A 24,116-nucleotide genomic window follows, 5' to 3' on the forward strand; every position below is an offset into this window, starting at 1 on the left:
GTTATGGTGTCTTTTCTCTCTCTGCGAAGTCGTCCACAGCAGATATGGAGCCCTTCAGCAGCCGTGCACACATCCAACAAACTCAGCGTGAACATTTCCACAGCAGACGGCAGCTCACTCAAGGGAAACTCAGATCTGTATTTAGCCAAACGGCTCCTTAAACCAGGCATACGGCCACCAAAATGGAATGCCGAATGGCCATTTGGGGGCGAGGCGGCTTCCAAGTCATGTTTTCCAATGTGACTTCTTGGTTCCTGAAATTCATTCCGATTGTGCAGATAAAACGTAACGGGAAGGATTCTACAGGACGTGTTGCTGATGTGTGGAAACAGTCAAGATCATGGGTAGGCAAACTAAGGCCTGGGGGCCGGATCCGGCCCAATTGCCTTCTCAATCCGGCCCGCAGATGGTCCAAGAATCAGCGTGTTTTAGAAATTGCTGAATTAACTAATTGAATTGGAATACAAAAAAGGGAGGTATGAGGAGGTCAGGGAAACAAGGATATGAATGTAAGGCACGGAAAGATTGATCCATTTTTTTCTTTTTTCTTTTCCTTTGTAAGTGTTTTTATTTTTTTATTCTGTATTTTGTATTTTATATTTTTCTTGTATTTTTATTTTTGTTTTTTATTTTTGTATTTCTTGTTTTAATGTAATTCTTTTCTCTGAAATTTTAATAAATATCATTAAAAAAAACCAAACAAGAATCAGTGTGTTTTTACACGAGTAGAATGTGTCCTTTTATTTAAAATGCATCTCTGGGTTATTTGTGGGGCATAGGAATTCGTTCATTTTTTTCTTCTTCAAAATATAGTCCGGCCCCCCACAAGCTCTGAGGGACAGTGGACCGGCCCCCTGCTGAAAAAGTGTGCTGACCCCTGCTCAAAATCCAAGGACCCCCAGGCGTGCAACTCCAGGTGGCGGAGCCTGGGTCTGTTGAATTTTGAACCCTGGATGGGAGCTGTAGTCAGAAACCACCTGAAAGGCATCATAGAAATGCGAAGTTGGACGGGACCCCAAGGGTCATCTAGTCCAACCCCAGACAATGAAGGAATCTCAAAGATTAGCCTCAATAGAGCCGGGGCCTTTTCAGCACTGGCCCCGACTTGGTGGAACGCTCTGCCTCATGAGACCGAGGCCCTGCAGGATCTGATTTCTTTCCACAGGGCCTGTAAGACGAAGTTGTTCTGCCTGGCCTTTGGCTTGGAATCAACTTGATCCCCTTCCCCTCTTTCCTTCTGTGATGGAACTCCTATTTGGGGACTTCCCTGGCTTTTTTCTGGCCCACGTAGGACCAGTCTGGATAGTTGGCCTCGGTGAAGACTTGACGTTTTCATCCCCAAAAAAGTTTTTGAATTTCTGCTGAAATGAGGCTGCATTTTAATGTTGTATTTTAATCTTGTTTTTAAGTTATTATTATTTATTATTAAATCCTTAATTTTTAAAAAAATATTAATATCCTTAATATTAAAAAAGCAGACACATCACCTTACCAACAAAGGTCCGTATAGTTAAAGCTATGGTATTCCCAGTAGTGATGTATGGAAGTGAGAGATGGACTATAAAGAAGGCTGATCGCCGAAGAATGGATGCTTTTGAATTATGGTGCTGGAGGAGACTCTTGAGAGTCCCATGGAGTGTAAGAAGATCAAACCTCTCCATTCTGAAGGAAATCAGCCCTGAGTGCTCACTGGAAGGACAGATCCTGAAGCTGAGGCTCCAAGACTTTGGCCACCTCAGGAGAAGAGAAGACTCCCTGGAAAAGACCCTGATGTTGGGAAAGATGGAGGGCACAAGGAGAAGGGGACGCCAGAGGACGAGATGGTGGGACAGTGTTCTCAAAGCTACCAGCATGAGTTTGACCAAACTGCAGGAGGCAGTGGAAGACAGGAGTGCCTGGCGTGCTCTGGTCCAGGGGGTCACAAAGAGGCAGACATGACTAAACAACTAAACAACAACAATTAAATCCTACATGACAGGTGGTCTAGGCCTGGTTTACTGGAGAACTACCCTACCTTCAGACACCCCCTCGACGTCCTGAACGCATTTTATGAAATGGAGTGACACGGAAGGGGGGGGTGCAACAGTCAATGTCACACAACACCTGACACAGGACCTCTCTCGACAAATTTGCACACCATCTGAGAGAGCGCTGTTGCTTTCCTTTCCTGCTGGTGGGCTCCTCGTGAGCAGACTGCTTGAGTGTCGTGGGTGCTGGTGTGAGCCAGGATCCTTCCATCGTTCAGCTAATTAACACGGCACTATCAGCACGCGGACAAGTACGGCGCGATCAGCAAAGCGTGAGCATTTGGGCAAGGTGCAAGAGAGTGCGTCCTGTCCAGGGACAGAAAAGCACTAGCAGACTTCAGCACATCACACCTCTGTGGAACTGCACACACCTGTTTAGGATACCCGTGACCCCACCTGGACGCCCTGGGAGCCACAATTAGGAACGACCCACGTTTCCCCTGCTTTAATCGCCAGCAATTTGTACGTGCGCTGCCAGCCCTTGAACGCCCAATTCCAGTCGAGAGGGAGGGCGTGCGTTCCAGAAGCAGCTTCGAGAGCACAACGTCTTTCAACGTGACACAGAAAGGCGTACCTTAATTGCCTGGGGGGCAAAAGGCTCTGGCGAAGCCTATTAAAGTCACAGTCATCATCTTGTTTGCAGTTTCAAAAAAACAACACCATTCCAGCACCACGTTGGCAGGCGGCCAGGAGTTTGGGCCGACCTGGGGCGATTTGTGGCACAAGGGCAAGGCATCCTCCGCCCACCTCTGACATTTTGGGGCTTTTCCTCCTTGCTCTGGGTCTGTCCCAATTCTCAATTACGACATCCAGGGCTTCTGAAGCAAGAATCAGGAACAAACCGGGACGGCAACATTTTTTAGGCAAACTCGGAACAGGATCTCCGCAATGTGTCATTCCACACCCAGGACAACCCAGCTGCTGCTCCAGAGGTGCAGAATCCTTCACTCACATTTGCAAGAAGATATTTGACTTTTTTGGGGGGAGGGTTCAGCTGGAGATAGCAAGTGGGGTATAAGAGGGTCAAATGATTGCACCACATCTACCTGTCTCGTGTCTGGAAAGGAATTCAACCCAGAGAATACAATCAGTATTCCGCTTTCGGTTTGCTCACAATACGTTCCCTCTGCACTGAAAAGAACTCGCCTGGCATAACGTCAGGGCTTTATCATTTACGTAATGTGATTACGCAAGTTATGAGGTTTCGCCACGGCAGAGAGTGAGCCCCACGACGTAGCTTTTGGCAGAAGGCAAACTGCAGGGGAACAGACATGGCGCCACGGGCGACCACTACAGGGCAGAACAGAAAATGCCTTCTTGATTCCCGAATCAAAGCCCACAGCAGAGCTGCCGAACCAAAATAAAAAATATAAACAGGCTCGTTCTGTTATCCAGGAGCACGCAAACCCCACACGTAATATGATACCCGCACGGGCCAGTCTTGACAGACTCTAGGGTTGTGCGCTCATCTCACTCTCGATGCCGGGGGCCAGCGCTGTCCGGAGACACTTCCGGGTCACGTGGCCAGCGTGACAAAGCCGCATCTGGCGAACCGGCACCAGAGCAGCACACGGAAACGCCGTTTACCTTCCTGCTATAAAGCGGTACCTATTTATCTACTTGCACTTAAGGGTGCTTTCGAACTGCTAGGTTGGCAGGCGCTGAGACCGAGCAACGGGAGTGCACCCCGCCGCGGGGATTCGAACCGCCGAGCTTTCGATCAGCAAGTCCTAGGCGCTGAGGCTTTTACCCACAGTGCCACCCGCGTCCCTTTATGATAGTGAGACCCAAATTCTGATCTCAGAGAATTTCAGCTTTTAAAAGCACATACACACAAACAAGGATCCAGTCCTCATTATGCACAGATAAACTTGGAAGAATGCAGGTGGTGAATGCGGGAATCACCAAAACGAAGAGGGTGGCTGGAATACCAGCCCTTGTCTTCATCCCCCACTTTTTCTCCATCTCCTTTGGGCTAATGCCTAGGTCAGAGGTTCTCAAACTTTGCCTGCCATGGGCCACATTAAAATTGCCAAGAGTCCGGGGGGGGGGGGGGGCACCGGCTTAATGGTTGTTGTTTTTCCTGCCTGTGGTAGCATTTGCAATTATTTTTATTGCTTCTTTTAGTTCTTACACATTGTAATCTATCATGTCACGATCTGAATTCCACAGGATTCAAGCCATACTACGGCAACGTACGAAACAGAAGCAGCAATAAAAATACAATTAGAAACCAATTTGAGTATCTGATGCTACATCAATATTTGATACAATTGGGGGTGGGGAGGACTTTCTCCTAACAACTCTCAGCAGCCTAAACTACCACAACCAGAATTTGTGCTTCAAATACATGGTGTGAATGTGGCCATACACAACTCACAAACAAAAAACGCACTTCTGGCCTACAGTAGGGCTCCCCAACCTGATGCCTGAAAAATGGACGCTGCTGGGACTCCAACTCCCATCATCCATTGCTGGCACTGCCAGTGGATGATGGGAGTCGTAGTCCAACCCTTCAAAGGGGGGGGCATGATCTAGAGCAATGGTTTCTTCAACTTGGAGTTGTTGCTGAATCACAATGCCCACTAACATATGGTCGAAATTTGCTGATGTAAAGAATGCTGATATCTCCAGGAGATTTGACTAATTGCAGATTTTCTTCCAATGGCTGACTACCTCTTCCCTGTTTGGGTCACTGGCTCCAGTTCCTGAAATATGAGGATTTGCGGCAGAGATCTACCAGCCCCACCAAGAATTCTGAAGGCGTGGCAGGTCAAGCGAAGCGGTTATTAAGCTGGTCTCTATAGCAGCCATCGCCACGCAAACACAAAATGCACAGGTGAGATTCTGCAATCGCCCCATATATGGTAGGGGGGAGGGAAGAACTTCACAGATCGGCTGAGTGTTTCAGGAAATGAGTCACTGCATTCACCAATATCAAGGTGGGAAAGCCCCTGGGGGAATTATATATCTACACACACACACACACACACACATGCGCGCGCAAAAAGAAAACCACCCCAGAAAATACAAGTCAAGGTGTAGAAGTTAATATTTTGTTAACGGTCAACGAGCTTGCTCTATGTAAACAGCCTAAGCACGGAATTTTTCCTTCGTGAATCTTATGCTTGTTTATTTGGAAGCATGCGATAACACGTTAAGAATCATGGCCTCCCCCCACACACACACTCCTGAGAGAATCCTGGGAGCTGTAGAACTACAATTCCCAGCACCCTGAACACCCTACAGTTCCCAGGGAAAAGCGCAAATCCAGGTGTAAGTTCTTAGCTGCAAATTCTTCTAGGTGGCCAGCCGGGATGGGAAAGGAGAACAGGCACAGAAGTGGATAATCCTGCCGCTGCTTAACAGATTCCAAACAAGACAGTCCCTACCTCAATATTTTAATTTTTTTTTAAAAAAGACACACAAGGGAAAAGGGACAGGGAGGGAAGAGGAAAACTCAAGCACCTATCTCTCAACAGGTGTTCCTGTAATGACCAAATGCTGGCGCAGCTCAGGGGCAGGAACGTGCCTAAGGGAACGGGGTCTCCAGAAAAGATGATGAGATGTGCGCTATTGCTTCCCAACGCTCCCACTGACGCAGCCTGATGGAATGGCTTTTCCCACTGAAATATGGGGGGGAGAGGAGACTGGGTGGAGCTGGTCTGCCACAACAGAGGCAATGGAGGGAGTTCTGCTTCACAGATGTGGTCCAAAACCCGTGAACCAGGTTGGGGGTGGTTGCTCTGGCCAGTCGGTCAATTTTCTATTTTATTTCTTGGCTAGGGAAATGCCCGACCTTAAAGCAATTAAGGTTCACCCCAGTTCAGAAATCATGCAGACATTGGCAGTTGCTAGAGATCTGCACCGTCTGTGGACTCGAGACTCTGAAAAACAACCCCTTAGCGTTTTTTGCACAAAGAGCCATCGCAAAATCAATTTGCAACTGAAAAGAGCATCTAGAAAAGCACTAATTACATCAAAGAGGGGCTGTGGGTGGGTGGTCTTCATCACAGCGGCCCACAGATTTCCCCAGGTTTTCAGAGAATCAGTTTCCAGTGTACCTCCATTCACCTTTGCTGTCCACCGCTCAGCCAGATTCCTCTTTTAAAACCTCAAAAGGCATTATGTGCTGTGTCAGGAGAGCTGTGACACGCATCTGGATCCGTCACTTCAAGCCGAGATGCGATCAGCTGAACGAAATTGCAGCTAAGCCTCGCGGCTCTCTCCTGAGAAATAAATGACTGAACGAGCAACACGCCGCAATTTAAGTCCCAGGAGATGTCTTGATTACGCAAATGCGATTCTCCCGAGTCCCCGGCACAATTACCCACTCGGCAAGGGGCATGTTAAATGTTGCAGAAAGATTACAGTCCCATTTTCCACGCCGGGTTATAATTATCTTTACATTCCTCACTCCATCGGAACCCATTTGCGAGCGACGTTTATGAGAAAACATGAGGTCAGAGGGATAGGTATTTTTCAAGACACTAATGAGCAAGAAACACATAACCAAACCCCTATTTGTAGTTTTTTTCCCAAGGTTAAGAGGAATGGATGCCTTAAAACAGCCGTTGGGATGGTCACTTACAGTGAGTAGATGCTGCCTTCGGGTAATGAGTCTTACTCATTTTTTGAAAACCACTTGGAGGCTTTTTACAATCAAGATTTGTATAAATTTTATGAAATAAATAAATGTATTTACTTCTTCTCTAAGACGGGAACTAAGAACAGGGTGGTAATGGAAGGGCGTTGTCTTAACTGTGGTGGCTCCCTGGGGGGAGAATCTCAACTGAAGTCACAAAGCTCAATGGATCAGGGTGATTAGGCTGAGAGGAAGGGATTGGCACACATTTACCATATTTTTCCATCTATAAGATGCCCCCATGTATAAGATGCCCCCGCTTTGGGGGGAGGATGTATCCGTGTATAAGACGCCCCCTAATTTATGACATTATTTTCTGGGGGGGGGACCTAGTCTTATACACGGAAAAATACGGTAATTAAGTGGAGATTTTGATGCAAGTGATGTTTTCCAACGCTCATCAATTAAAAAGGCACTAATTGACATATTTTAGCCAATGTGGTGCACTGCTGTATACTGGTCATCAAGACCCGGGTTCCAAAATCTACTGTGTGAACCTTAAGTCGGTCACACAGTCCCACCTCACAGTGATGTTGGTAGGGTAAGATGAGACCACGTACGCAGCCTTGGGAAAACTGGAGGAAGGACAGGTTAAATAAATAAAAAAAATAAATAACAGCCGCCACCTGATAAGATGTGAAAGATGTACAAAGCCTTCACATTTTCTCTTCAGCAGGGCTTAGAGGCCAGCCAGAAGTCTTTTCCACAACACTCCGACTTGAGGTGGGTGAACTGGAGATACTGGGCATTGAACTTGGGAAGAGAGGCAAGTTACTAGTCCTCAGTGTGCTTAATCACCAGTATCCACCCAGGTAGGATATTAGCCACCAAATCCCTCTGGGTTTGTTGTTGTTGCTGCTGTTGTGTCATCAACCTAGATCACAAACTTCCGACTCCCAAACGCAAGCACGTTATGTATTTGATAATAACTAACTCCCAACTGCAAGCATGTTACGTATTTGGTAATAACTAACATTTATATAGGAGTCCAGCTAGCCAGGCTCCTGTGATCCAGGATGTAATTGCAGAAAGGCCACAGGCACCTAGTGGACAGCGCCTGTGACGTCACCGCTAAGGCACCCTCGGTTGCTAGAACGTGGATACATTCACACAGTAACCACAAAGCTGGCTCATCCCAAAACAAGAGATAGGGAAAGGTAAAGGGACCCCTGACCATTAGGTCCAGTCGTGGACGACTCTGGGGTTGCGGCGCTCATCTCGCTTTACTGGCCGAGGGAGCCGGCGTACAGCTTCCGGGTCATGTGGCCAGCAGGACTAAGCCGCTTCTGGTGAAACCAGAGCAGCGCACGGAAACACCGTTTACCTTCCCGCCAGAGTGGTACCTATTTATCTACTTGCACTTTGGTGTGCTTTCAAACTGCTAAGTTGGCGGAAGCAGGGACTGAGCAACGGGAGCTCACCCTGTCGCGGGGATTCGAACCGCCGACCTTCTGATCGGCAAGCCCAAGAGGCTCTGTGGTTTAACCCACAGCGCCATCTTATAACAGGTTTGGGATCAGCTTAGCACACAACTGATGAAAATAAGAATCGTCAAAACAGTCACTTTCCTCAAGAACTCAAGCTGGGGAAGGGTGGGAGAAGATGTTTATAAATCCACCCTGAAGACGAGGAATGCTATTGTTATGACCCTGCCTAGGAATTTTAAAAATACCTAGTTGGAGTCCTGAAATGCCACGGCTGCATTCAGTGGAGGTTTAGCTCTAATTTCTGCCTTAATCATTTCTTGTAGGAGAGGGAGCATTTGCAAGACTGTTAACTCGGGAAAACTTGCAGTGGCAAAATTACAGTTCTTTACCGCCATTTAAAATTCAGCGTGATGCGGCAGTAAACTGATTTTTTAAAAGCCAGAGTTTTCTAACGCAAGGCATTGCAATTTAAACGGAATGCTGAAAATCAAGACGTAAGCGCTACAATTTATGACCAGGAAAACTAGTCCACACAAAAAGCCCACTTCTGAACGTAACCCATGTCTTGCAAACAAAAATTTGTCATAAAGATACTGTTTTCCAAATGAAATCTGAGTTACAAAGACGCCATTTCAGAAGTCTGTGATAAACCAGGACTTCACATTCGTAACCCTGCCTAATAAGAACAGAGGGTCACAGTAGATAAAAAAACAGGTAACTTTCCTTCTCAATGATCACACAATATATCCCTGGCAAAACACCTTTTTTTTAAGGAGTGGGCAGGGAACAACCACCTTGGGGCAGCTAAGCATTCCAGTTGCTTATTTACCGTATTTTTTGCTCTATAAGACTCACTTTTTCCCTCCCAAAAAGTAAGGGGAAATGTGTGTGCGTCTTATGGAGCGAATGCAGGCTGCGCAGCTATCCCAGAAGCCAGAACAGCAAGAGGGATTGCTGCTTTCACTGCGCAATGATCCCTCTTGCTTTTCTGGTTTCTGAGATTCAGAATATTTTGTTTCTTGTTTTCCTCCTTCAAAAACTAGGTGCGTCCTGTCGTCTGGTGCGTCTTATAGAGCGAAAAATACGGTGCATTATTTTATTTATTAAACTTATGAGTCTTTTCAAAAAAAACACAAAGCCAATTCAAAAGCAACAAGCAAACATTAAAACCAGCTTAAAACAGAACAAAAAGACAATTGTGTTTTTAAAAGGCAGGATTAAAACATCCCACCCAATCAAGGAGCCTACAGATATCTGAAAGCCGAAGGCCTTGCAGAAAGGAAAAAGGTTTTCCTAAAGGTAAGCAATGATGGGGATCAGGTGAGCATCCCTGTTTCTAACCAGAAGAGATGGTTCCCCCCCCCCTTTGACCTTTTATTACTCCCTCAGCAGCATATATATGCTAAAATCCACTCAATAAGCCTTCCTCCTTCGGCTTAAAATTAAGTTTTGTACACCAGCCAACTGACCACTTAAATGCTGTCAATTTGCCAGCAGTCAAAGATTCTATGAGGCCTGACAAAGTGGACGGCTGTCTACTTAGCAAAAACAGCCTTTGTTTCAGGTTTGGCTTTAAAAAAAAAAAGCTTGCTGTTACATTATTTGGCTTAATATCCTTCCTTAAAAAATTGACTTGAAGCAGATTCTGTGTTCCAGGATTAAATAAAAAGCGCATGTCATGATCTGTTTATTTATTGGAAGCCTTAGGGAGTGTTGTGCAAAGTTGGAACATTAACTAAAAAGGAACTGGATTCCTTTGCTTCTAAACCAGAGTTTGTTTTTGTGTTCCGCCTACCTGCTAAGCCTGCTGATTATTTAAACTTTAAACGATTTAAATCACATTTCTGTTCCAACACAAATAAATTGCAAAATGCTTCACTGTTAACTTGACTGGTCAACTGGATAAATCTTTCTTTTTTGCTGGGTCAAATGCCCAAATTTTTATCCAAGCGACAGCTACTCATTAAAGAAAGGAAGAAAACTCCTGTTTAGAGTGTTGTTGTTGTTTTACTTTTTTAAAATGCCAAGACCCGACAAGGAATGAGCAGTAAATTAAGCCAAGGACAAGGCTGGGAAGGAGAAACTCATTATCTTGGCCTTTTAAGGTGAAGGAGGCGATTTGCAAGATGGTCAAAGTTCATGCTTTGATACAGCAATTTCAAGAATTTGGGTGGGCAGAGGAATTTGCAAAACCAGATAACAGCAGAGTCGAAGAACAAGATAAGGAAGAAGAGAGAGACAATTCAGGTGAGCTACAATCCCCTCCCTATCTCTCTAAGGAGAGTAAACACAGGTAAATTTAGCTCTCGGGTCAGACCAACCTGGGCAGTTTACAATTGTGTGTACCTCTAAAGAGGTTTGATTTACAATTAAGTGGCACGTAAATTCTGTTAAATAAATAAATTAACGAACACAACAGACGCCAACTCTGTTTTGCAAAAATGCAAGACATTATCATCCGCCTGAACTTGCATTAATTTTTTGAAAAATATGTTCCCACCATCCATCCTTTCAACTCCTACCCCCACCTCCCTTCCCCAAAAAAGGCCTATTTCAGGAATATCTCATTAATTTGCCCTCCTCATCTCCCAGCGGAGACATCAGATAAGCAACCATTTTCAGCAGCAGGGAGTGGCATCATCATGTCATTATTGGTGCCATCCCCAAAAGGTTGGACGTGTCAAAACAGCCAACCTGCAATTCCTTCAGATAACAGTTTTAAATCATGTTTGACTTTCCGCTGCTTCTCGGGCACCTGAGAAACGAGACTCATTCCTAAGAGTCCAGAAGGCGGAGGATTACCAGGAAGAATGGACGAAATTTAAAGACTATTTAGTAAAATATGTTAAGTTAAACTAATTGGAGAAGCTTGCAAATAACAGATAGGACATAATCAGATAATAGGATGAATTAATATGTTTAATACAGAGTTGGAAAGGAAAATAAAAATATTTTAAGTGACTAAGTTAATTTTATAAGAATAGTGGTTTTGGAAAACCGTTAAAATGATATACACTGAAATTGAAGCAGGGGGAATATGAGGAAGTCACTCAACAATGTTACCAAGTTTGGTTTAAATACGGTTGAGATCTATGTTTGTTTTTCTATTTGTGTGTTTGTTAAAAAATTTTTTGGGGAAAATTAATAAAAATTTTGGAAAAAAAGAAAAGAAACAAGACTCATTCCTGCATCTCACAGTACAAAACACTCCGATCAAAGACCACGCAACCCCCATGGAAGCCCCCCCCCAATAGTAAGATGTTGGAAAACCCGTAGGGACTCCCCAGGTAGCAGGCCAAGCCCCAGTCGCTGACTCCCAGACCCCTACAACTAAATCCACCCTGGGATCTAAAGAGTCACAGGGATCCTGCTATATGAATTTTATTGGGGGGGGGGAGTGGGAGATGGGACAACCCCAAACTCACCAGAGAGAGATGATCACTGGGCGGCCTTCACAAGTGAGAGGTAATGGTGGGAGAGTCTCTAAAACAGGGTGGGTCTGATTTAAATATCGATTTAAATCACTAGTCAGTAAGACTTGATTTAAATCTCTCATTTTTTTTACAGAGACTCACTCTTGCTGGTATAATCTCAATAATTACAACCAGATGAAGGCTTCCTTTTTGGAATAATAAATTTCCAGAGCGGTTTTTACAGTGATATCAAAAATCACTGATTTGGTTATACTATTAGAAATACATAGACAGATAATTATGAAATTATTGTGAGGCTCAATAAGTGAACTGTTTATATTTGGACAACTTTTCTGCTGTACTTTAGTAGAAGGAGAAAAATAATCATTTACATAATAACAATTTAAACAACTTATTTAACTATAGCAATAACATTGTAGCATATGTATCCATGTTTGTTAACTTAAAACAAATCCTTATTTCCTGATGAACAGCCTTTGGACTATAATGTAACCTAAACAGAAAACTACCTTTAGAAAGACTTTTCCTCCAAAAGATTTTTTTTAAAAAAAAATCCTATTTAAATCAAAAAAAATCCATATTTTTTTTAAAAAAAACAATCATTGCTTTTTATGGACCTTGCCCTAAAATAAGTCCTAGAATGAAGGAGGCCTTCAGTAACTGCAACCTCACAAACGTATGGGAATAGATGTCACCTCCGGGCTACCTCATACAACAAAAATCACTATGACAAAAGGTAAAACACAACTGCGGTGAACATTGGTAGTCCTCACAAACTCATCGGGTGGCCTGAGGGAAGTCATTTTCTCCTGGCCTCCATTTGCCCCATTGCCATCTGCAAAATGGGAACACCAAAGCTTTCCTTCCTCGCTTCCAAGGGTCAGTGTTAAGGCCAGATAATATAAGCTTACAAAAACTTTTTTGTGGAATCCTTATTCAACTGCAGCAAGTCAATTATTTCCCAAATCTAGCCACTGCCTTTGACATTTTGCACAGATCGCCCTGTAAAATAAATACTTCTCAAAACCGTTGAGCCTCTCAAATATTAAGTGTTACAACTCAGAAGTCACCGCAAGAATATTAGTAAAAAATTATACAGCCTCCTCCTTACAAAGGAGCGTGTCCTATGTATTTCTTTAAAACATAGTTTGCTTTTCTCCTTTATTTTTAAAACAGGACACCCAAGGAAGAAGCAAACAGAGCAATCTGATCAGCAGACTCACGCATACATATAGGCGGTGATCCTAGCTACACCTAAAGGTAAAGGTAAAGGTACCCCTGCCCGAACGGGCCAGTCTTGACAGACTGTGGGGTTTGTGCGCCCATCTCACATCTATTGGCCGGGGGCCAGCGCTGTCCGGGGACACTTCCGGGTCACGTGGCCGCCGTTTACCTTCCCGCTGGTAAGCGGTACCTATTTATCTACTTGCCCCCGGGGGTGCTTTCGAACTGCTAGGTGGGCAGGCGCTGGGACCGAGCAGCGGGAGCGCACCGCGCCGCGGGGATTCGAACCGCCGACCTTTCGATCGGCAAGCCCTAGGCGTTGAGGCTTTAGCCCACAGCGCCACCCGCCCCCCAAAAGTAAACCCCACAGAAAGTAAAGTAATGTAAAGTTACTCAAAAGTAAACCCCACAGAATTCCACAGGGAGTTACTTCCGAGCAATAGGTTTGAAGCAATAGATTTGTTCTTTAAATCTTGAGTCTACTTGACTTTAACACAAGTTCAGACTAATCCCAGATAAAAAATGTGCCTCTAGTTGTCTGTTCCACACCAAATATGAGCCTTTTGGCCCAGAATTGTGGATACCATGCCTTCCCCCCCAGCCAAAAAGCTGTAACCTCTGCTTTAGGGGTGACTTGCAAAAAAAAAAAAAGAGACAGAGACTAACAAATACTGTATAAATGTCTGGAACTTGCTGACACAAGGGCCAACTGCACATGCTCAGAGACAACCTTTACAAAGTGTAATGAGCGACAGCTAGGATTTACATTACAAGTAACCACCACACAGCACAATCTTGTAGAGTACGTATTTAACTGAGTGCCAACTGTACTCAACAGTGTGACCCTACATGGATCTACTCAGAAGTAAGCTCCACTAAGGTTCAAGGAGTTGTACTCTCAGGGACAAGATGACAGTCCAAGTGTTTATAGGATTCAACCATGATCTGTCAAACACACACCTACACTTCTGGCTGCTTTTAGTATCGCATTATAATCTGATTTTGACTTAGAAAGGACTTGTTTATCTTTTTGACAGTCGTTTTTCTTTTTACATCTCGGATGCCGCGTTATTCTTAAATACAGCACTGCATTAAAAACACACACACAATTGCAAAACTTCATTTTCTTTTTCTTTTAAGTATCAACAGGGCACATCACTTTCCAAGGGGGTTAATTCGATGCTCCTCAGAGTAGACCCATTGAAGAAACACGACTAATTCAGGGTCCGAAAATTCAGTGGACCTACTCTGAGTAACACTTAGCAACCTAAAATCCTTTTTTTTTCCTTTAAAAAAATAGCAAATAAAGTTACCAAGGAACGATGCTTTACAAACGGTAAGGAATTTTTTAAAAATGATATTAAAAAGTAAAATACTTGCTTGTTACTCTTTACGATTGCCAGAGTCTTGCAAAAGGTTTGAAATATTAGAGAGAAGTAAGCTTTATTTCAAAGTTTAATTATTATCTATAAAGCCTCGAAAAGGTGCAGAGGAACGCTGCTTTACAAACGGTAAGGAATTTTTAAAAATGATATTAAAAAGTAAAATACTTGCTACGGGACCTGTTCGTTACTCTTTACGATTGCCACAGTCTTGCAAAGATTTTAAAAATTAGAGAGAAGCAAAATATATTTAAAAGTTTGATTATTATCTAAAAAGCCTCGAACAGGGGAGGCTGAAAAGGTGCATAGTCGCTTACCGGGTTCTCTGCCTCCGGTTGCAGATCCACCAGCGTGCAAAGGCTCCGAGCCCCGTTCATTGCAGCAAACCTGCCCTGCCCGCTCCGCTCCCGGCGACGCTTCCTGGCGACTGAAGGCGCATCCGGCCACGCCCGCTCCTTATATACCGGCCACGCCCACTTCCCCGCCCCTGCCGCCTCGGCCACGCCCCTTCGCCTCCTCGCCCGCCAGCGCCGGCCACGCCCACCCCTCCGTTCTGCAGCGTCATCTCCCTTCGCGCTGGCCACGCCTCCGCGCGCTCTCAAAGGCCCGCCCACCTTTGCCGTCATTCTTTTGTCCGCCGCCGCTCGGCGACTCCTTAGGCTCCGCCCCCTTCCCCCTCCCTACTCCCTTTCCCCCGCACATGCGCACTCGCTTTGTCCCTTTATATTAATACATTGGCAATGTATTCATCTATTAACTAATTGGTTAGTACCCTGCATAAAGTCTGCAAATGTTTGAGGGCAGGGAATTGCCTCTAGAGTCCGGATGCCTGCCGTCCTCAGTGATCCAGCCTCCAGTCAATAATAATTCATTTTAATATTTTCAATAATGATTAATTATTGGCTATTAACCAATTAATAATTACGTATAAACTGATTATTAATTAAGTTTTGGCTACTGATTGCGATTATTAATAAACATAATTGAGAAATGACAATTTTATTTAAAAATTACAATTGTAATTGTTATTGATTAGGCTTATTAAATATTAAATATTAAATATAAATATAAATATTAAATATTAAAAATAGTAATAGTCATACATTAGTTACTGAGTGCATGGTATTGTAAGCCACCTTCCAGGCTCAGGTAGTTTACAGGTAGACTGTTTTGTTCAGGGAGGATTGCTTTAGCTTTCGTCACTTCCAGATACAGCAGGAGACACACAATTGTTTTGCAAACAGCACCAGTCAGAGATACACAAAACAACACACTCTGGCAAGGCTTTTAATGTTTGGGTTGTCTGGGTGTGGAAACGAGGTTACTGCACAAAGGGGAAAATAGCTGAGCTGTCACAAAATGCAGCTCAATCTCAGGGTCTTGGCTTGAGCCCCTCATTGGGCAAATGATTGGGCAAATAAATACAGACACCCATATACATATAGGCAGCAGTGTTGTATAGTGGTTAGAGGGCTGGACTAAGATCTGGGCGTGTCCAGGGTTCAAATCCCCACACAGTCCCATGACGTTGGTTCAGTCACAACCTCTCAGCCAAACCCACCTCACAGGGTTGTTTTGAGAATACAAGGGATGGGGGGAAAAGGACATGGACTAGGAAACGTGGGGTAGAAATGTGATAATGAAGAGAACTAAATAAATAAATTAGAAACACCAAGCACCACATCTCAAGAGCATGTGCAGAGTGCATTTTGCCCGTGCTGTTAAGCAATCGCCTTCAGGCACATCTCCACCGACCTGACATGGAAGGTGGCCGCCTGGAGCCATCGTTGGCCCATAAACCCAGGACTGCAGCTTGGCAAGGACAGCCTGTGCCAGTTTGCTCCCAGGCCCTGAAGCCTGAGCTCAACAGTGGCCAATATGTTTTGTTTTGTTTTTCTGACAAGGGCCACATGCCCTCAAGATGTACGTAATCTGGCAGGTGCCACAAAACAAATGAGTACAATTCTCTCTCTCTTGAGTGGCACATCTCATTTTTTTAAAAATCATTTTTACTGATTTTCCAATAAAAAACATCCAATTAATATATCCAATCATAATACTCCAATTAAAATAAAAAACTAAAATAAAAAAGACCAAATTATAGTCCAAACTATAATTATTAATTTTTCGGAGCTCCCCACAGTCTGTATCTCTGAAGCATATCCCCACATCTTGGTCCTGCCTCTCCTACTTGATTCCATATTTTCCACATTTTGACGCTTTAGGCACATCTCATGTTTAATGCACCTGCTGCGATGCATGCTCTTCTCAGCCGTGCGAACCTCCGCCCCCCTGCCCACCCATCAATGCCCGTAGGTCCCACCAGCGCCTGGCACAAGGGAGATGGCAGAGAGTGTGAGTCTGCTGATTCTCTCTGTGGCTTTCCATACCACTGGGAATCAGTTCTGCTTTGAAGGCTCCTGGCCCCCTGGAGCCTTCAAAACGGGGGTCTACAGGAGTCAGTCCTCCCACCCCCATGCTGTTAAGAATGTAAGAAGAGCCCTGTAGCTGGATCAAGCCAATTTCCTGTTCTCACAGTGGCCAAGTGCCCCTAAGAACCCAGAAATCTAGATGGACTGTCTCTGGAGCTGGAGGTTCCATCAGAACATCTGAGGAGCCCTGCTGGATGAAGCCAAAGTCCCACCTAGTCTCGCATCCTGTTCTTACTGTGTCCATAAAGGACAGCTACACATTGCTGCATTGGTGGGGTTGGACTAGATGGACTCAGGGGTCCCTTCCAACTCTATGATTCTAAGCAGAATCTGATATCCCCATTTTGTTGTTGTTTAGTCATTTAGTCGTGTCCGCCTCTTCGTGACCCCCTGGACCAGAGCACGCCAGGCCCTCCTGTCTTCCACTGCCTCCCACAGTTTGGTCAAACTCATGCTGGTCGCTTTGAGAACACTGTCCCACCATCTCGTCCTCTGTCGTCCCCTTCTCCTTGTGCCCTCCATCTTTCCCAACATCAGGGTCTTTTCCAGGGAGTCTTCTCTTCTCCTGAGGTGGCCAAAGTCTTGGAGCCTCAGCTTCAGGATCTGTCCTTCCAGTGAGCACTCAGGGCTGATTTCCTTCAGAATGGAGAGGTTTGATCTTCTTGCAGTCCATGGGACTCTCAAGAGTCTCCTCCAGCACCATAGTTCAAAAACATCAATTTTTTGGCAATCAGCCTTCTTGATGGTCCAGCTCTCACTTCCATACATCACTACTGGGAAAACCATAGCTTTGACTATACGGACCTTTGTATAGTCTCTCACTGCCTCCATTTCTTCCCCTTCTATTTGCCAGGAGGTGATGGGACCAGTGGCCATGATCTTCGTTTTTTTGATGTTGAGCTTCAGACCATATTTTGCACTCTCCTTTTTCACCCTCATTAAAAGGTTCTTTAATTCCTCCTCACTTTCTGGCATCAAGGTTGTGTCATCTGCATATCTAAGCTTGTTGATTCTCCCCAATTAAAGGGTAAGTTAAAGGGACCCCTGACCATTAGGTCCAGTCGTGACCAACTCTGGGGTTGAGGCGCTCATCTCGCTTTACTGGCCGAGGGAGCCGACGTACAGCTTCCGGGTCATGAGGCCAGCATGACTAAGCCACTTCTGGCAAACCAGAGCAGCGCACGGAAACGCCACTTACCTTCCCACCGGAGTGGTATCTATTTATCTACTTGCACCTTGACGTGCTTTGGAACTGCTAGGTTGGCAGGAGCAGGGACCGAGCAACGGGAGCTCACCCCGTCGCGGGGATTCGAACCGCCAACCTTCTGATCGGCAAGTCCTAGGCTCTGTGGTTTAACCCATAGCGCCACCCGCGTCCTTCTCCCCATTTAGGATCCTACAAAACATAGCTACTAAGGCTAGTAGCCCTTGATAGCTGCCCCCCTCCTCCCTGTATTCATCCAACGTTCTTTCAAAACCGTCCAAGTCAGTGGTCATCGATCTGAATCTGCTGAGCAGGGTCATCCAGAGATTTGGAGTGCGTTGTCATCAATTTGCTGATGACACACAGCTCTTATTTCGCCTTTACATCAGAAAGTGCAGCGGGGAATGTGCTGGTTTGGTGTCTTATTTCAGTAATGGGCTGGACAAGAGCCTCAAACCCTAATCTCCAGAGCAGGAGAAAACAAGCTTGCTCCATCTTTCCATGTGATAGCCTTTGAGATATTTGAAGATAGCTCTCATATCTCCTCTCAGTCTCCTCTCTTCCAGGCTAGACATAACCAGCTCCCTAAACCATTCCTCATAAGGCTTAGTTTCCAGACCCTTGATCATTTTGGTTGCCCTCCTCTGTACACGTTCCAGCTTGTCAACATCCTTCTTATACTGTGGCGCCCAGAACCGGACACAGGATTCCAGGTGTGGCCTGACCAAGGCAGGATAGAGTGGGACTATTACTTCCCTTGGTCTGGACACTATACCTCTGTTGATGCAGATTAGAATAGCGTTAGCTTTTTTTGCTGCTGCATCACACTGTGGACTCATGGTGAGCTTGTGGGTCCATCAAGACCCCTAGATCCTTTTTGCATGTACTGCCGGCAATCCCCCATCCTATACAGTGGTACCTCGGATTACAGGTGCTTCAGGTTACAGATGCTTCAGGTTACAGACTCTGCTAGCCCAGAAATAGTACCTCGGGTTAAGAACTTTGCTTCAGGATGAGAACAGAAATTGGACGGTGGCAGTGTGGCGGCAGCTGGAGGCCCCATTATCTAAAGTGGTGTCTCAGGTTAAGAACAGTTTCAGGTTAAGAACAGACCTCCAGAATAAATTAAGTACATAGCCAGAGGTACCACTGTATTTCTGCATCTGGTTCTTCCTGCCTAAGTGAAGAACCTTACTTTTGCCCCTATTTAAATTCATTTTAAGGGACGCGGGTGGCGCTGTGGGTTAAACTACAGAGCCTAGAGCTTCGAATCCCCGTGACGGGGTGAGCTCCCATTGCTCGATCCCTGCTCCTGCCAACCTAGCAGTTCAAAAGCACGTCAAAGTGCAAGTAGATAAATAGGTACCGCTCCAGTGGGAAGGTAAACGGCATTTCCGTGCGCTGCTCTGGTTCACCAGAAGCGGCTTAGTCATGCTGGCCACATGACCCGGAAGCTGTACGCCGACTCCCTCGGCCAGTAAAGCGAGATGAGCGCCACAACCCCAGAGTCAGCCATGACTGGACCTAATGGTCAGGGCTCCCTTTACCTTCTACCACTGTACTGCTGGCAAGCCAGGTGTCCCCCATCCTATATTTGTGCATCTGGTTCTTCATGTGGAGAACCTTACATTTACCCTTATTGAAATTCATTTTTCTTAGCTTGCTTGCACCCAGTTCTCCAATCCGTTAAGGTAATTTTGAATCCTGATTCTGTTTTCTGCAACATTAGCTACCCCTCTCAGTTTGGTGTCATCTGCAAATTTGATGAGCACCCCCTCTATTCCTTCATCCAAGTCTTTTATGAAGACAGTGAACAACAACGGGCCCAGGACAGAACCTTGCAGCACCCCACTTGCCAACTTTCCCCCAGTATAACATTAATGCAGCGGTTCTCAACCTGTGGATCCCCAGATGTTGTTGGACTACAACTCCCATCATCCCTGAGCTCCGGCCTTGCTAGCTAGGGATGATGGGAGTTGTAGTCCAACAACATCTGGGGACCCACAGGTGGAGAACCACTGCATTAATCTTTGGGTTCGGTCAGTCAACTAGCTACAAATCCACCTAACAGTTACCTTGTTCAACCCACAGTTTACCAGCTTCCTCGTGAGAATATCACTTGGACTTTGTCAAAAACCACCCTGAAATCAATATATTGTATACAGAACTACACTCGCTGTGTTCACATTTAAATCAGTCCTATAACCAAAACCATGAGAACTGGAAACTTAACTGTTATATTTAAGGGATAAGGCGTAGTTCCTAGCAGCAGATCTCAAACACGCTCTGGGTAGGGCTGGGAGGCGAGGCAAGAGAAAACCCAGGACAGGAATAAAGTTCTTTGATGTGAACACATCCGTGTCTTTTTATTCTCCGTTCCGGTTGTTGATGTAAGGAAAGGCCAGCGCTTGTGTGAGAGACACACCCCAAGGAGTTAAGGATAAATTACAGGGCTCACTCACCCTGCCAGAATCGTAAGGTTTAAAACGAAAACAAGAATTGGGTAAGGGCTTTTGTTTGTTTTTGCTCCGGCTGAACCCTTAGGAAAAGCTCCTTGCAGTTTCATCAGTAATTTGGTCCCCCCCCCCTATAGAATCATGAGAACTAGAAACAACCCTTTTTTTTAAGCCCTGCATTTTCTCCTTAAATAAACATCAGAGTTAGAGCAATAAAGCTAGGCCTGCTGCTTCTGTCTATTTGCAAACGGCTGTGTGTCTTTGCATGTTTATCCTATACAGCTGAGCCATAGGAAGCAGGTGCTCAAACACAGAGCTACAGCCTCTCTCTTAAAGTAAGAGGCTAGTCCTCATGGTTCCTGAATACAGGGCTGCTCTAGAAAGCCTTATCTAGAGCTTATGCCTAGTCAGGCCAATGGTCTGCCTAGCTTCATACTGTATTGCCTACGCTGGTTTCCTCTGTGGGGTTTCAGTCCGGGGTCTTTCTATAAAGCACATTTAAAGAGCACACACACAAATCCAAGAAAAAGAATTGTAGTTTGTTAAGGGTGCTGAGAATTGTAGCTCTGTCAAGAGGTAAACTATAGTTCCCAGGATCTTTGGTGTGTGCATTAAATGTGCTTTAAATGTGTGTACGCAGCTTATTCTTCCTCAATCCAAGAAATATTACAGAAACCAAAGATCTGGCTTTATACCGGTGTGAAATTCAGCCATCTATACCTCTCTGAACCCCTCGCTGACACACAAAACCTGTCCTGTCCTGTTGTTTAGTGGTGTCCAACTCTTCGTGACCCCCTGGACCAGAGCAAGCCAGGCCCTCCTATCTTCCACTGCCTCCCGCAGTTTGACCAACTCATGCTGGTAGCTTCAAGAACACTGTCCCACCATCTCGTCCTCTGTCGTCCCCCTTCTCCTTGTGCCCTCCACCTTTCCCAACATCAGGGTCTTTTCCAGGGAGTCTTCTCTTCTCATGAGGTGGCCAAAGTCTTTGAGCCTCAGCTTCAGGATCTGTCCTTCCAGTGAGCACTCAGGGCTGATTTCCTGAAGAATGGAGAGGTTGGATCTTCTTGCAGTCCATGGGACTCTCAAGAGTCTCCTCCAGCACCAGAATTCAAAAGCATCCATTCTCTGGCGATCAGCCTTCTTGATGGTCCAGCTCTCACTTCCACACATCACTACTGGGAAAACCAGAGCTTGAACTATACGGACCTTTGTTGGCAAGGTGATGTCCTGTCCTAGCACCCCCTTATTTTATCCCAAGCCCCTTGACTCCTCAACTCCGCTTCAAGAGATCTCTTTGCCTCTGTGCCATATTTGATATTCCTCCCTTCCTAAAACTGCTTCTGGCCACAGAAATACTAATTTCCCGCCTGTCAACTCTCTGCAGTTCCATCCGTTTTTCTGCATTCCGCAACTGCCCTTTGGAGGCAGCTGAACATTCTGTGTCATCAGAGAAGGTCAACCAATAGGGAAAGTGTTTGCAGACAATGGCATTAGAAAAAAAAGCAGTTGCACACACATGACACATAACGAAGAGCAACTCTGTTCTTGGAACTTGTATCCTGGAAGTCATCAGGAAGTCCTGTCCACCCTCAAGGCATTGGTAATGTCACTGCCAATGACATTTTGGAACAATGCAAAGAACAAAACAAATTTAAATACGTCCTGCACAGGTCAGGAATTTTAATTAGGTGAGGCCGAGAAGGAACTTGAGCGGGGTGTACACAAAACACATCCCTTCCACCCCGAGAATCCTGGGAAGTGCGGTTCGCCCTTCACTGATCTGCAAGTTCGCAGCGCCCATAAAAAACTACAGTTCCCAACATTATTGGAGGGGTGCTTTAAATATATGGTCCATGCACAGTCACAGAATTAAAAAAAGGAAACAGGAACTTTGTTTGGCCAAAAGAAACGGAGGCTGCCATCGTTTGGGGGGCAGAGACACCACGTGACAGGCAGAAATTCTGCAGGTGTAGCTTATGTCCTTCACTGCAACTCTGTGCTAAGGGGGAAAGCTTTACCTGGGAGTTTTCTGCTGGACAGGCAGCTACTGAATATTATCCTGAAAGAGCATTAAAGATAGCAAGCTCCCCTCTCAATATGTATTACATCTGATCAGACAGAGAGATAGAGAAATGTTGTTATATTCATGTTATTGTAAGTTGCCTTGTGCTTTTAAAAATAATAATAATAATAATAATAATTTATTATTTGTACCCCGCCCATCTGGCTGGGTTTCCCCAGCCACTCTGGGCGGCTTCCACAGAAACCAAAAAACACTAAAATATCATACATTAAAAGCTTCCCTGAATAGGGCCGCCTTAAGATGTCTTCTGAATGTCAGGTAGTTGTCCATCACCTTGACATCCAATGGGAGGGCATTCCACAGGGCGGGCGCCACCACCGAAAAGGCCCTCTGCCTGGTTCCCTGTAGCTTCGCTTCTCGTAATGAGGGAACCGCCAGGAGGCCCTCGGCGCTGGACCTCAGTGTCTGGGCAGAACGATGGGGGTGGAGACGCTCCTTCAGGTATACTGGGCCGAAGCCGTTTAGGGCTTTAAAGGTCAACACCAGCACTTTGAATTGTGCTCGGAAACGTACTGGGAGCCAATGTAGGTCTTTCAAGACTGGTGTTATGTGGTCTCGGCGGCCGCCCCCAGTCACCAGTCTAGCTGCCGCATTCTGGATTAGCTGTAGTTTCCGAGTCACCTTCAAAGGTAGCCCCACGTAGAGCGCATTGCAGTAGTCCAAGCGGGAGATAACTAGAGCATGCACCACTCTGGCCAGACAGTCCGCGGGCAGGTAAGGTCTCAGCCTGCGTACCAGGTGGAGTTGGTAGACAGCTGCCCTGGATACAGAATTGACCTGCGCCTCCATGGACAGCTGTGAGTCCAAAATGACTCCTAGGCTACGCACCTGGTCCTTCAGGGGCACAGTTACCCTATTCAGGACCAGGGAGTCCTCCACACCAGCCCGCCCCCTGTCCCCCAAAAACAGTACTTCTGTCTTGTCAGGATTCAACTTCAATCCATTAGCCGCCATCCATCCTCCAACCGCCTCCAGGCACTCACACAGGACCTTCACCGCCTTCACTGGTTCTGATTTGAAAGAAAGGTAGAGCTGGGTATCATCTGCATATTGATGGACACCCAGTGCAAACCCCCTGATGATCTCTCCCAGCGGCTTCATATAGATGTTAAAAAGCATGGGGGAGAGGACAGAACCCTGAGGCACCCCACAAGTGAGGGCCCAGGGGTCTGAACACTCATCCCCCACCACCACTTTCTGAACACGGCCCAGAAGGAAGGAGCGAAACCACTGTATAACAGTGCCCCCAGCTCCCAACCCCTCTAGACGGTCCAGAAGGATGTTATGGTCGATTGTATCAAAGGCCGCTGAGAGATCCAGCAGAACTAGGAAACAACTCTCACCTTTGTCCCTAGCTCGCCGGAGATCATCAACCAGTGCGACCAAGGCAGTTTCAGTCCCATGATGAGGCCTGAACCCTGATTGGAAGGGATCCAAATGGTCCGCATCCTCCAGGCGTGCCTGGAGTTGTTCAGCAACCACACGCTCAATCACCTTGCCCAAGAATGGAAGATTTGAGACTGGGCGATAGTTGGCCATACTGGCCGGGTCTAAAGATGGTTTTTTAAGAAGCGGTTTAATGACCGCCTCTTTCAGCGGATCTGGGAATGTTCCCTCACAGAGGGAAGCATTCACCACCCCGCAGAGCCCATCGCCCAGCCCTTCCCGGCTTGCTTTTATTAGCCAGGATGGGCAAGGATCAAGGAGACAGGTGGTTGGTTTCACGCGTCCAAGCAGCCTGTCCACATCCTCGGGGGTAACGGATTGAAATTGATTCCATGCAACTTGACCAGACAGGG

General features: G+C 45.9%; 1 protein-coding gene across 3 annotated transcripts in view; it reads right to left on the reverse strand.

Annotated features, from left to right (window-relative positions):
• Positions 1 to 24,116, reverse strand: part of TUFT1 (tuftelin 1) — a 55,506-nt gene that overhangs the window by 26,072 nt on the left and 5,318 nt on the right. The window contains exon 1 of one of the 3 annotated variants that reach the window (XM_082202409.1): positions 14,457 to 14,555. The exons of the other annotated variants lie outside the window; for them this stretch is intronic. Coding sequence (XP_082058535.1) covers positions 14,457 to 14,516 — 60 coding nt within the window. The 5' untranslated portion in view covers positions 14,517 to 14,555. Of the gene's footprint in view, positions 1 to 14,456; positions 14,556 to 24,116 lie in introns of those variants that run through there. 3 annotated transcript variants of the gene reach the window in all.

This window comes from Podarcis vaucheri (assembly GCF_965113315.1).
Source record: "Podarcis vaucheri genome assembly, chromosome: 16".
Classification (NCBI taxonomy): domain Eukaryota; kingdom Metazoa; phylum Chordata; class Lepidosauria; order Squamata; family Lacertidae; genus Podarcis; species Podarcis vaucheri.